The 14,685-nt window shown below is 52.9% G+C and overlaps 1 protein-coding gene across 1 annotated transcript in view; it reads left to right on the plus strand.

The window, feature by feature from the left end:
- Positions 1-13,154, plus strand: part of LOC119968052 (P2X purinoceptor 3-like) — a 50,424-nt gene extending 37,270 nt beyond the window's left edge. Inside the window, exon 9 of the mRNA XM_038801151.1 lies at positions 12,978-13,154. Coding sequence (XP_038657079.1) covers positions 12,978-13,154 — 177 coding nt within the window. The remainder of the gene's footprint in view (positions 1-12,977) is intronic.
- The last annotated feature ends 1,531 nt before the right edge of the window (positions 13,155-14,685 follow it).

The following is a 14,685-nucleotide window of genomic DNA, read 5'->3' on the forward strand; positions in this document are numbered from 1 at the left end:
CCCTGCAATGAGGGTCCCCGTTGGCGCACGTCTCCTGGGGCCACCCTGCCTGGATGGGCCCAGTCGCTGCTTGGGTGTCCCGGGTGGGCGTGGTGCCCCCTCGTTCTGACCGCTGCCCACCAGATGCCCCAGGCCCTGCCCACGCTGACCCATGTCCCACACCGTTACCCCCATTGCCTCTACCGTGGGCGCCAGCCGGCCTGGGTGACACGAATGATCAGCACCACCCCCCCCTGCCCCTGCAGGTGCTGGCAGTCGGCCGTCATCCCCTAATCTAGGCCCTGGATCTCTGACTATATCTCCACTGTGGCTGGGACTGGATAATCCAGGAGCCTGGGGCCTGTCTGGGCGGCAGCAGGTTCCTGGGGCTGGGCTGCACTCCGACCAGCCGGCCCATCGGCTGCTCCTACCTCCACCTCCTGTACCGGAGCGGCTGTGTGGTGCTGACCACTGAGCGTCCCAGGAGCCTCCTCACTAATGTGCCGCACCGAGGTGATAGCCTCTGAGACGGTGGAGGGTGACAGCAGAGACGGGAGCTCCGGGTTGGCCTGGGTCGAGGGTCGAGGGGCCCCCGGATGTGTCAATTTCCTCATTGCTGCTCGACACCCGGGGCTCCACTGTGGCTGGGGTCAGGGGGCACCGGATAGGCACAAGGCAGGACGCACGATCAGACCGTGGGCCAGAGGGGGGGGGGGTTTGTGGAGCAGGGGTGAGGGGGTGAGGGTGGGTTTCAGGGTGAGGGTGGGTATGAGGAGGGTGGATGTGAGGGGGTCAGGGTGGGTGTGAGGGGGTGAGGGTGAGGGTGAGGGTGGATGTGAGGGGGTGAGGGTGAGGGTGGGTGTGAGGGGGAGGGTGGGTGTGAGAGGGTGAGGGTGAGGGTGGGTGTGAGGGTGAGGGGTGAGGGTGAGGGTGGATGTGAGGGGGTGAGGGTGGGGGTGAGGGTGGGTGTGAGGGTGAGGGTGGGTGTGAGGGGGTGAGGGTGGGGGTGAGGGTGGGTGTGAGGGTGAGGGTGGGTGTGAGGGGGTGAGGGTGAGGGTGAGGGTGGGTGTGAGGGTGAGGGTGAGGGTGAGGATGGGTGTGAGGGTGAGGGTGAGGGTGGGTGTGAGGGTGAGGGTGAGGGTGAGGGTGGGTGTGAGGGTGAGGGTGAGGGTGAGGATGGGTGTGAGGGTGAGGGTGAGGGTGAGGGTGAGGGTGGGTGTGAGGGTGAGGGTGAGGGTGAGGGTGGGTGTAAACCTCGGGGCCGCTCTCCTCACTGCCAACTTGCTGGCTGGGTTGAATGTGTGTGTGGGGAGTGTAATGTGTGTGGGGCTGGGATGAGTGTGTGTGGGGAGGGTAATGTGTGTGTGCGGGGCTGGGATGAGTGTGTGTGGGGAGTGTAATGTGTGTGTGTGGCTGGGATGAGTGTGTGTGGGGAGTGTAATGTGTGTGTGCGGCTGGGATGAGTGTGTGTGGGGAGTGTAATGTGTGTGTGCGGCTGGGATGAGTGTGTGTGGGGAGTGTAATGTGTGTGTGGGGCTGGGATGAGTGTGTGTGGGGAGTGTAATGTGTGTGTGCGGCTAGGATGAGTGTGTGTGGGGAGTGTAATGTGTGTGTGGGGCTGGGATGAGTGTGTGTGGGGAGTGTAATGTGTGTGTGCGGCTGGGATGAGTGTGTGTGGGGAGTGTAATGTGTGTGTGTGGCTGGGATGAGTGTGTGTGGGGAGTGTAATGTGTGTGTGCGGCTGGGATGAGTGTGTGTGGGGAGTGTAATGTGTGTGTGGGGCTGGGATGAGTGTGTGTGGGGAGTGTAATGTGTGTGTGAGGCTGGGTGAATGTGTGTGTGGGGAGTGTAATGTGTGTGGGGCTGGGATGAGTGTGTGTGGGGAGTGTAATGTGTATGTGCGGCTGGGATGAGTGTGTGTGGGGAGTGTAATGTGTGTGTGCGGCTGGGATGAGTGTGTGTGGGGAGTGTAATGTGTGTGTGAGGCTGGGATGAGTGTGTGTGGGGAGTGTAATGTGTGTGCGGCTGGGATGAGTGTGTGTGGGGAGTGTAATGTGTGTGTGTGGCTGGGTTGAATGTGTGTGTGGGGAGTGTAATGTGTGTGTGCGGCTGGGATGAGTGTGTGTGGGGAGTGTAATGTGTGTGTGCGGCTGGGATGAGTGTGTGTGGGGAGTGTAATGTGTGTGTGGGGCTGGGATGAGTGTGTGTGGGGAGTGTAATGTGTGTGTGCAGCTGGGATGAGTGTGTGTGGGGAGTGTAATGTGTGTGTGCGGCTGGGATGAGTGTGTGTGGGGAGTGTAATGTGTGTGTGCGAGGCTGGGATGAGTGTGTGTGGGGAGTGTAATGTGTGTGTGCGGCTGGGATGAGTGTGTGTGGGGAGTGTAATGTGTGTGTGTGGCTGGGATGAGTGTGTGTGGGGAGTGTAATGTGTGTGTGCGGCTGGGGTGAGTGTGTGTGGGGAGTGTAATGTGTGTGCGGCTGGGATGAGTGTGTGTGGGGAGTGTAATGTGTGTGTGCGGCTGGGATGTGTGTGTGTGGGGAGTGTAATGTGTGTGTGTGGCTGGGATGAGTGTGTGTGGGGAGTGTAATGTGTGTGTGGGGCTGGGATGAGTGTGTGTGGGGTGTAATGTGTGTGAGGCTGGGGTGAGTGTATGTGGGGAGTGTAATGTGTGTGGGCCTGGGATGAGTGTGTGTGGGGAGTGTAATGTGTGTGTGCGGCTGGGATGAGTGTGTGTGGGGAGTGTAATGTGTGTGTGAGGCTGGGATGAGTGTGTGTGGGGAGTGTAATGTGTGTGTGCGGCTGGGATGAGTGTGTGTGGGGAGTGTAATGTGTGTGTGGCTGGGATGAGTGTGTGTGGGGAGTGTAATGTGTGTGGGGCTGGGATGAGTGTGTGTGGGGAGTGTAATGTGTGTGTGCGGCTGGGATGAGTGTGTGTGGGGAGTGTAATGTGTGTGTATGGCTGGGATGAGTGTGTGTGGGGAGTGTAATGTGTGTGAGGCTGGGGTGAGTGTATGTGGGGAGTGTAATGTGTGTGTGAGGCTGGGATGAGTGTGTGTGGGGAGTGTAATGTGTGTGTGCGGCTGGGGTGAGTGTGTGTGGGGAGTGTAATGTGTGTGTGCGGCTGGGATGAGTGTGTGTGGGGAGTGTAATGTGTGTGTGGCTGGGATGAGTGTGTGTGGGGAGTGTAATGTATGTGTGCGGCTGGGATGAGTGTGTGTGGGGAGTGTAATGTGTGTGTGTGGCTGGGATGAGTGTGTGTGGGGAGTGTAATGTGTGTGTGAGGCTGGGATGAGTGTGTGTGGGGAGTGTAATGTGTGTGTGAGGCTGGGATGAGTGTGTGTGGGGAGTGTAATGTGTGTGTGTGGCTGGGATGAGTGTGTGTGGGGAGTGTAATGTGTGTGTGAGGCTGGGATGAGTGTGTGTGGGGAGTGTAATGTGTGTGTGCGGCTGGGATGAGTGTGTGTGGGGGAGTGTAATGTGTGTGTGAGGCTGGGTTGAGTGTGTGTGGGGAGTGTAATGTGTGTGTGAGGCTGGGATGAGTGTGTGTGGGGAGTGTAATGTGTGTGTGAGGCTGGGATGAGTGTGTGTGGGGAGTGTAATGTGTGTGTGCGGCTGGGGTGAGTGTGTGTGGGGAGTGTAATGTGTGTGTGCGGCTGGGATGAGTGTGTGTGTTTGGGGAGTGTAATGTGTGTGTGTGGCTGGGATGAGTGTGTGTGGGGAGTGTAATGTGTGTGTGCGGCTGGGGTGAGTGTGTGTGGGGAGTGTAATGTGTGTGTGCGGCTGGGATGAGTGTGTGTGGGAGTGTAATGTGTGTGTGCGGCTGGGATGAGTGTGTGTGGGGAGTGTAATGTGTGTGTGTGGCTGGGATGAGTGTGTGTGGGGAGTGTAATGTGTGTGTGTGTCTGGGATGAGTGTGTGTGGGGAGTGTAATGTGTGTGTGAGGCTGGGATGAGTGTGTGTGGGGAGTGTAATGTGTGTGTGGGGCTGGGATGAGTGTGTGTGGGGAGTGTAATGTGTGTGAGGCTGGGATGAGTGTGTGTGGGGAGTGTAATGTGTATGTGCGGCTGGGATGAGTGTGTGTGTGGAGTGTAATGTGTGTGTGCGGCTGGGATGAGTGTGTGTGGGGAGTGTAATGTGTGTGTGCGGCTGGGATGAGTGTGTGTGGGGAGTGTAATGTGTGTGTGCGGCTGGGATGAGTGTGTGTGGGGAGTGTAAAGTGTGTGTGGGGCTGGGATGAGTGTGTGTGGGGAGTGTAATGTGTGTGTGCGGCTGGGATGAGTGTGTGTGGGGAGTGTAATGTGTGTGTGGCTGAGATGAGTGTGTGTGGGTAGTGTAATGTGTATGTGCGGCTGGGATGAGTGTGTGTGGGGAGTGTAATGTGTGTGTGGCTGGGATGAGTGTGTGTGGGGAGTGTAATGTGTGTGTGTGTGCGGCTGGGATGAGTGTGTGTGGGGAGTGTAATGTGTGTGTGGCTGGGATGAGTGTGTGTGGGGAGTGTAATGAGTGTGTGGCTGGGATGAGTGTGTGTGGGGAGTGTAATGTGTGTGTGGGGCTGGGATGAGTGTGTGTGGGGAGTGTAATGTGTGTGTGAGGCTGGGTTGAATGTGTGTGTGGGGAGTGTAATGTGTGTGGGGCTGGGATGAGTGTGTGTGGGGAGTGTAATGTGTGTGAGGCTGGGGTGAGTGTATGTGGGGAGTGTAATGTGTGTGTGGGGCTGGGATGAGTGTGTGTGGGGAGTGTAATGTGTGTGTGGGGCTGGGATGAGTGTGTGTGGGGAGTGTAATGTGTGTGTGAGGCTGGGTTGAAGTGTGTGTGGGGAGTGTAATGTGTGTGTGTGGCTGGGATGAGTGTGTGTGGGGAGTGTAATGTATGTGTGTGGCTGGGATGAGTGTGTGTGGGGAGTGTAATGTGTGTGGGGCTGGGATGAGTGTGTGTGGGGAGTGTAATGTGTGTGTGCGGCTGGGATGAGTGTGTGTGGGGAGTGTAATGTGTGTGAGGCTGGGGTGAGTGTATGTGGGGAGTGTAATGTGTGTGTGAGGCTGGGATGAGTGTGTGTGGGGAGTGTAATGTGTGTGTGCGGCTGGGGTGAGTGTGTGTGGGGAGTGTAATGTGTGTGTGCGGCTGGGATGAGTGTGTGTGGGGAGTGTAATGTGTGTGTGGGCTGGGATGAGTGTGTGTGGGGAGTGTAATGTATGTGTGCGGCTGGGATGAGTGTGTGTGGGGAGTGTAATGTGTGTGGGGTTGGGATGAGTGTGTGTGGGGAGTGTAATGTGTGTGTGAGGCTGGGTTGAGTGTGTGTGGGGAGTGTAATGTGTGTGTGAGGCTGGGATGAGTGTGTGTGGGGAGTGTAATGTGTGTGTGAGGCTGGGATGAGTGTGTGTGGGGAGTGTAATGTGTGTGTGCGGCTGGGATGAGTGTGTGTGGGGAGTGTAATGTGTGTGTGCGGCTGGGATGAGTGTGTGTGTTGGGGAGTGTAATGTGTGTGTGTGGCTGGGATGAGTGTGTGTGGGGAGTGTAATGTGTGTGTGCGGCTGGGATGAGTGTGTGTGGGGAGTGTAATGTGTGTGTGCGGCTGGGATGAGTGTGTGTGGGAGTGTAATGTGTGTGTGCGGCTGGGATGAGTGTGTGTGGGGAGTGTAATGTGTGTGTGTGGCTGGGATGAGTGTGTGTGGGGAGTGTAATGTGTGTGTGTGGCTGGGATGAGTGTGTGTGGGGAGTGTAATGTGTGTGTGCGGCTGGGGTGAGTGTGTGTGGGGAGTGTAATGTGTGTGTGCGGCTGGGATGAGTGTGTGTGGGGAGTGTAATGTGTGTGTGCGGCTGGGATGAGTGTGTGTGGGGAGTGTAATGTGTGTGTGTGGCTGGGATGAGTGTGTGTAGGGAGTGTAATGTGTGTGTGCGGCTGGGATAAGTGTGTGTGGGGAGTGTAATGTGTGTGTGCGGCTGGGATGAGTGTGTGTGGGGAGTGTAATGTGTGTGTGCGGCTGGGATGAGTGTGCGTGGGGAGTGTAATGTGTGTGTGGGGCTGGGATGAGTGTGTGTGGGGTGTGTAATGTGTGTGTGCGGCTGGGATGAGTGTGTGAGGGGAGTGTAATGTGTGTGTGCGGCTGGGATGAGTGTGTGTGGGGAGCGTAATGTGTGTGTGCGGCTGGGATGAGTGTGTGTGGGGAGTGTAATGTGTGTGTGCGTCAGGGATGAGTGTGTGTGGGGAGTGTAATGTGTGTGTGCGGCTGGGATGAGTGTGTGTGGGGAGTGTAATGTGTATGTGCGGCTGGGATGAGTGTGTGTAGGGAGTGTAATGTGTGTGTGTGGCTGGGATGAGTGTGTGTGGGGAGTGTAATGTGTGTGTGCGGCTGGGATGAGTGTGTGTGGGGAGTGTAATGTGTGTGTGCGGCTGGGATGAGTGTGTGTGGGGAGTGTAATGTGTGTGTGCGGCTGGGATGAGTGTGTGTGGGGAGTGTAATGTGTGTGTGGGGCTTGGATAAGTGTGTGTGGGGAGTGTAATGTGTGTGTGTGGCTGGGATGAGTGTGTGTGGGGAGTGTAATGTGTGTGTGCGGCTGGGATGAGTGTGTGTGGGGAGTGTAATGTGTGTGTGGGGCTGGGATGAGTGTGTGTGGGGAGTGTAATGTGTGTGGGGTTGGGGTGAGTGTGTGTGGGGAGTTTAATGTGTGTGTGCGGCTGGGATGAGTGTGTGTGGGGAGTGTAATGTGTGTGTGGGGCTGGGATGAGTGTGTGTGGGGAGTGTAATGTGTGTGGGGTTGGGGTGAGTGTGTGTGGGGAGTGTAATGTGTGTGTGTGGCTGGGATGAGTGTGTGTGGGGAATGTAATGTATGTGGGGTTGGGGTGAGTGTGTGTGGGGAGTGTAATGTGTGTGCGGCTGGGATGAGTGTGTGTGGGGAGTGTAACGTGTGTGTGCGGCTGGGATGAGTGTGTGTGGGGAGTGTAATGTGTGTGTGCGGCTGGGATGAGTGTGTGTGGGGAGTGTAATGTGTGTGTGCGGCTGGGATGAGTGTGTGTGGGGAGTGTAATGTGTGTGTGCGGCTGGGATGAGTGTGCGTGGGGAGTGTAATGTGTGTGAACAGCTGCAGCTTTTCAGCCTTCCGTGAAAACGATTCACAGCGAGTTGTGTTAATTCACTTTGAGGCCATTCCAGATGAAGGTGAGCTGCTGCCTCTGGATTCTCTTCTCCATTCTGCGATTTGATTTCAAACATCGACAGCCGGCTTTCTAACTCGGGAATGTACTGAACCCGCACACAGTCAGAAGCTCAATTTGAAACTGCTTCCAGTTTGACACTTTCAGTTTGAGTCGCTGAGGATGGAGACGGAGACGGAGAAACGCAGTCAGATTGTGATCCCATCTAAAAGTCTCGATGTGCCTCGTTATTCATCCACGGCCTGTTGGACGTGGCTTTTCCAGAACCCACAGACACACACGGCTGGATTGTTTCCAATCCTCGCTTTGGCCATTCCCTCGACATTGTGGGGAAATCCCATCCAGCCTGGTAGATTCTCTCGGACGCCAGCCAGTTTCGGGGCTGAATGTTTCCCGGTTTGATCTTTGCCTGGGTCTGCAAGGGAACATGGCTTGTCGGAGCGATTTGATCCACCATTCTTCAAACAATCATGGGATGTCGATTAACGCAAGAAATAAGATTTTCCATGCTGATTGAATCTGTTAATGAATGAGGATATTAGTGACAAGGAGGCAATGTTCCCGCATTAAATGGAACCAAGTTCAGCACAAGGAATTGCCGTAGATAAAGATGAAAATAAGTGTCCAAGAGTTGCGGCTCCCTGGGGAGAACACAGTCAATCTCAGCCCCACACACCCCCGAACCCCAACCCACGTCAATCAACCGCAAATTCACACAACAGTTCTGAGATCAATGGTCCCTGATCTCTCCAATAACTTACAGCCACCAGATTGGTCAGTGAAACACAACAATTGCTTATTTATAACGCAATTGGGATTGAAACATGCAATAATTTTCGCAGAAACAGTTCCAGCGAATCTACTGCTGCAGCCCCATTCATCGTCCCACTCTCTATACAAACACACACAAGGAAGGAAACACACAGCCTCAGACCAGTATCATTGTTAATTCTTTCCAACTCCACCAGAATGGCCAACAGCTTGTCTGATATACGGAGGCTGGAATTGTGGAACCCAAGGGTCACTGGACAGTGATCAGGAGCAGGAACCCTGGCTGATTTCCCCTCTCTCTCTAACCCAGGGGTCACTGGACAGTGATCATGAGCAGGAACCCTGGCTGATTTCCCCTCTCTAACCCAGGGATCACTGGACAGTGATCAGGAGCAGGAACCCTGGCTGATTTCCCCTCTCTCTCTAACCCAGGGATCACTGGACAGTGATCAGGAGCAGGAACCCTGGCTGATTTCCCCTCTCTCTCTAACCCAGTGATCACTGGACAGTGATCAGGAGCAGGAACCCTGGCTCATTTCCCCTCTCTCTCTCTCTCTAACCCAGGGATCACTGGACAGTGATCAGGAGCAGGAACCCTGGCTGATTTCCCCTCTCTCTCTCTCTCTAACCCAGGGATCACTGGACAGTGATCAGGAGCAGGAACCCTGGCTCATTTCCCCGCTCTCTCTCTAACCCAGGGATCACTGGACAGTGATCAGGAGCAGGAACCCTGGCTGATTTCCCCTCTCTCTCTAACCCAGGGATCACTGGACAGTGATCAGGAGCAGGAACCCTGGCTGATTTCCCCTCTCTCTCTGACCCAGGGGTCACTGGACAGTGATCAGGAGCAGGAACCCTGGCTGATTTCCCCTCTCTCTCTCTAACCCTGGGATCACTGGACAGTGATCAGGAGCAGGAACCCTGGCTGATTTCCTCTCTCTCTATAACCCAGGGATCACTGGACAGTGATCAGGAGCAGGAACCCTGGCTGATTTCCCCTCTCTCTCTAACCCAGGGATCACTGGACAGTGATCAGGAGCAGGAACCATGGCTGATTTCCTCTCTCTCTAACCCAGGGATCACTGGACAGTGATCAGGAGCAGGAACCCTGGCTGATTTCCCCTCTCTCTCTAACCCAGGGATCACTGGACAGTGATCAGGAGCAGGAACCCTGGCTGATTTCCCATCTCTCTAACCCAGGGATCACTGGAGAGTGATCAGGATCAGGAACTCTGGCTGATTTCCCCTCTCTCTCTCTCTAACACATGGATCACTGGACAGTGATCAGGAGCAGGAACCCTGGCTGATTTCCCCTCTCTCTCTAACCCAGGGATCACTGGACAGTCATCAGGAGCAGGAACCCTGGCTGATTTCCCCTCTCTCTCTAACCCAGGGATCACTGGACAGTGATAAGGAGCAGGAACCCTGGCTGATTTCCCCTCTCTCTCTAACCCAGGGGTCACTGGACAGTGATCAGGAGCAGGAACCCTGGCTGATTTCCCCTCTCTCTCCCTAACCCAGGGATTACTGGACAGTGATCAGGAGCTGGAACCCTGGCTGATTTCCCCTCTCTCTTTAAACCAGGGATCACTGGACAGTGATCAGGAGCAGGAACCCTGGCTGATTTTCCCTCCCTCTCTCTGACCTAGGGATCACTGGACAGCGATCAAGAGCAGGAACCCTGGCTGATTTCCCCTCTCTCTCTAACCCCGGGATCACTGGACAGTGATCAGGAGCAGGAACCCTGGCTCATTTTCCCCTCTCTCTAACCAAACGGATCACTGGACAGTGATCAGGAGCAGGAACCCTGACTGATTTCCCCTCTCTCTCTCTAACACAGGGATCACTGGACAGTGATCAGGAGCAGGAACACTGGCTGATTTTCCCTCTCTCTAACCCAGGGATCACTGGACAGTGATCAGGAGCAGGAACCCTGGCTGATTTCCCCTCTCTCTCTAACCCAGTGATCACTGGACACTGATCAGGAGCAGGATCCCTGGCTGATTTCCCCTCTCTATCCCTAACCCAGGGATTACTGGACAGCGATCAGGAGCAGGAACCCTGGCTGATTTCCCCTCTCTCTCTAACCCAGGGATCACTGGACAGTGATCAGGAGGAGGAACACTGGCTGATTTCCCATCTCTCTCTCTAACTCAGGGATCACTGGACACTGATCAGGAGCAGGATCCCTGGCTGAATTCCCCTCTCTATCCCTAACCCATGGATTACTGGACAGTGATCAGGAGCAGGAACCCTGGCTGATTTCCCCTCTCTCTCTCTAACCAAGGGATCACTGGGCAGTGATCAGGAGCAGGAACCCTGTCTGATTTCCCCTCCCTCTCTAACCCAGGGATTACTGGACAGTGATCAGGAGCAGGAACCCTGGCTGATTTCCCCTCTCTCTCTAACCCAGGGATCACAGGACAGTGATCAGGAACAGGAACCCTGGCTGATTGCCCCTCTCTCTCTAAACCAGGGATCACTGGACAGTGATCAGGAGCAGGAACCCTGGCTGATTTCCCCTCTCTCTCTCTAACCCCGGGATCACTGGGCAGTGATCAGGAGCAGGAACCCTGGCTGATTTCCCCTCTCTCTAAACCAGGGATCACTGGACAGTGATCAGGAGCAGGAACCCTGGCTGATTTCCCCTCTCTCTCTCTAACCCCGGGATCACTGGGCAGTTATCAGGAGCAGGAACCCTGGCTGATTTCCCCTTTCTCTCTCTAACCCAGGGATCACTGGACAGTGATCAGGAGCAGGAACCCTGGCTGATTTCCCGACTCTCTCTCTCTCTAACCCAGGGATCACTGGACAGGGATCAGGTGCAGGAACCCTGGCTGATTTCCCCTCTCTCTAACCCAGGGATCACTGGACAGTGATCAGGAGCAGGAACCCTGGCTGATTTCCCCTCTCTCTCTAACCCAGGGATCACTGGACAGTGATCAGGAGCAGGAACCCTGGCTGATTTCCCCTCTCTCTCTCTAACCCAGGGATCACTGGACAGTGATCAGGAGCAGGAACCCTGGCTGATTTCCCCTCTCTCTCTAACCCAGGGATCACTGGACATGTATTTGTGTTACAAAACCCCATTGAAATTGTGTGTGAAGGTGTTACAACCTGAAACACTGGTCTTGTGTGGTGATTTATGGGGTTTTTCGTGAAAGGCATTTGCATTCGACCCATCGAGTCTGCTTCGCCATTCAATCATGGCTGATATTTTCTCATCCCCATTCTCCTGCCTTCTCCCCATAACCCCTGATCCCCTTATTGATCAGGAACCTCTCTATCTCTGTCTTAAAGACACTCAGTGATTTGGCCTCCGCAGCCTTCTGCGGCAAAGAGTTCCACAGATTCACCACCCTCTGGCTGAAGAAATTCCTCCTCATCTCTGTTATAAAGGACCGTCCCTTTAGTCTGAGATGGTGAATCCTCTGCTTCTAGTTTCTCCTACAATGGAAACAGCCTCTCCACGTCCACTCTATCCAGGCCTCGCTGTATCCTGTAAGTTTCAATAAGATCCCCCCTCATCCTTCTAAACCCCAACGAGTACAGACCCAGAGTCCTCAACCGTTCCTCATACGACAAGTTCTTCATTCCAGGGATCATTCTTGTGAACCTCCTCTGGACCCTTTCCAAGGCCAGCACATCCTTCCTTAGATACGGGGCCCAAAACTTCTCCAAATAAGGTCTGACCAGAGCCTTATACAGCCTCAGAAGTACATCCCTGGTCCTGCATTCTAGCCCTCTCGACATGAATGCTAACATTGCATTTGCCTTCCTAACTGCCGACTGAACCTGCACATTAACCTGAAGAGAATCTTGCGCTCCCAAGAGATAAATCAAGCGTCTGAGTTTTAAATGACATTTTCACTTTGCACAAGCATCACTTTGACTTAATATTAGAAAATATTCAGCATGCCTTCATGGAACATTAGCCCTCCACTGAACTTATAAACCTTCACGACAGTCGTTTAAACCCTTGAAAGAACATTTGCTATCACATCATTCTCCCATCCGGCTGCATATTTCAAAATTAATTGCCTCCAATTATAGACTCGAACAAAATAGTCTTGTGTTGCGGTCTCCAACCCCTTCCAGGAACCTTAATGGATTCTGATCTGTGTGAACGACAAGCTGTGTCATATTACCAGCAGTCTCGATATCCATGTCCTTTAGTGGCAGTACCAGACTCAACGTTTCTTTTTTGACAATGGAACATTTCTTCTCATGTCTGTTTAGTTTTTCCGGGAAAAAATAATTTGCTGACTTTTTAAAAATTCCCTGCTACTCCTCGTGCAACAGAACGTCCCCTACACGCACGTGACTAGAGTCAGTGGCCAATTGGAACTGTTTCCCGGAGGTAACACTGGGGCAGTGGTTAAGACAGTTTTGAAGTGTGCAAATGATGCTTACAGTCGTCTGCCTATTTTAACGATGTGTTCATTATCAGCAGGTTGATAAGTGGATGCACGATACTGCTGACGTTTTGCACAAATTTGCGATAGAATCCACTGACTCCCAATCTCAGAATCTCCTTCCTTGATGTTGGGCCGGGGAAATTCTCAACAGACTTCGTCTTTGCCTCCCACAGTGCCATTTGCCCATGTCTCACAATATGTCCCATTGGGGTTATGAGGATTCATGCCTTGGCAAAGTCGCTCTGGGGTAAATTCATGTCAAGCCCAGCCCTTTGCAGACATTCTGCCAGCTCCATCAGATATCTACGATGATCCTCTCAATTCCGGCTGAACGCTCCCACGTTGTCGATACAAACCGAGCAGTGACTCAAACCTTGAACCCCCTCAGTTCTGAGTCTTTGAAACGTCAAAGGTGCTTTTGTCATGCCAAAATACATCGCTTGAGTTAATTGATTCCATTGGATGTCACAAAGGCAGAGATCTCCATTGCCATTTCGCTCAAAGGCTGCACCCTTTCAGCAAGTCAACCTTGGCAATCAACAGGAGAACATCCGACTCTCTCAATACAATTGTCTAAGCGTGAACAGCGAATGAGTCTCTTCTGGTGACAGCATTTATTTTTCTGGGTTCACGCATGTTCTTTGCATTTTATCAGACTTTGTCACCGTCACTACAGGAGAGCTCCAATGGCTCGAGTTTCATCAGGCTTTGTCACCATCACTACAGGAGAGCTCCAATTGCTCGAGTTTCATCAGGCTTTGTCACTAACACTACAGGAGAGCTCCAATTGCTAGAGTTTTATCATGCTTTGCCACCAATTTCTGGAACTTAATTCAGTAGTATCATACCGTTATAGGGTCACTCAAGTCAATTCAGGAAAAACTGTTAGATGAAAAAATACAAGCTGAACTTTCAGACAATGTCTCAGCTTTCAGAGAAAGATGAAATGAGTTGGCAAAGGAACACGTACAGAGCAACACTGACACAGTGACGGTGGCAAAGCCTGATGGAACTCGAGCAATTGGAGCTCTCCTGTAGTGACGGTGACAAAGCCTGATGAAACTCGAGCAATTGGAGCTCTCCTGTAGTGACAGTGTCAAAGCCTGATGGAACTTGAGCAATTGGAGCTTTCCTGTAGTAACGGTGACAAAGCCTGATGAAACTCGAGAAATTGGAGATTTCCTGTAGTGACGGTGACAAAGCCTGATGAAACTTGAGCAATTGGAGCTCTCCTGTTGTGACAGTGTCAAAGCCTGATGGAACTCGAGCAATTGGAGCTTTCCTGTAGTAACGGTGACAAAGCCTGATGAAACTCGAGCAATTGGAGATTTCCTGTAGTGACGGTGACAAAGCCTGATGAAACTTGAGCAATTGGAGCTCTCCTGTTGTGACAGTGTCAAGGCCTGATGGAACTCGAGCAATTGGAGCTTTCCTGTAGTAACGGTGACAAAGCCTGATGAAACTCGAGCAATTGGAGCTCTCCTGTTGTGACAGTGTCAAAGCCTGATGGAACTCGAGCAATTGGAGCTTTCCTGTAGTAACGGTGACAAAGCCTGATGAAACTCGAGCAATTGGAGATTTCCTGTAGTGACGGTGACAAAGCCTGATGAAACTTGAGCAATTGGAGCTCTCCTGTTGTGACAGTGTCAAGGCCTGATGGAACTCGAGCAATTGGAGCTTTCCTGTAGTAACGGTGACAAAGCCTGATGAAACTCGAGCAATTGGAGCTCTCCTGTGGTGACGGTGACAAAGCCTGATGGAACTCGAGCAATTGGAGCTTTCCTGTAGTAACGGTGACAAAGCCTGATGAAACTCGAGCAATTGGAGCTCTCCTGTAGTGACGGTGACAAAGCCTGATGAAACTCGAGAAATTGGAACTCCCCGGTAGTGATGGCTAACGTTCAAGTATTTATTTACTCAATTCCTTTGGTGCATTGTGGATTCCTAACAGCAAAAATGAAATCCCTTTGTCCAATCATGAGGGTGGCTTTCACCACACTCTTTCATCGCAGTTTTCACAGCTTGATGCCTCCTCCCTCATGCTCCCTGTGACTGTGGATGATATGTTCATCTCCAAATTGTCCGTCACCTCGTTAAACAATTTTGACATAAAATCTGACCCCAATCAGATTGTATTTATTTTGGTCAGCCATATCGGGTGGTCAATTCCTCCACCACTCCCCTTGCTGAAAGACATCTGAGTGGGATGTCAGCAGGAAATGTAATTGATTGAAGCATGATAGTCAACAAATAGCCATTTCCGCTGTGTGTTTTTGGTAAGGGACCCACACAATCCACAGGAACTCGTGAAGAAGGTATTTCAAAAACTGGGATTGGGATCAATGGCACTGATTGCAGCTCAT

The sequence above is a fragment of the Scyliorhinus canicula genome, chromosome 6, assembly GCF_902713615.1.
Source record: "Scyliorhinus canicula chromosome 6, sScyCan1.1, whole genome shotgun sequence".
Classification (NCBI taxonomy): domain Eukaryota; kingdom Metazoa; phylum Chordata; class Chondrichthyes; order Carcharhiniformes; family Scyliorhinidae; genus Scyliorhinus; species Scyliorhinus canicula.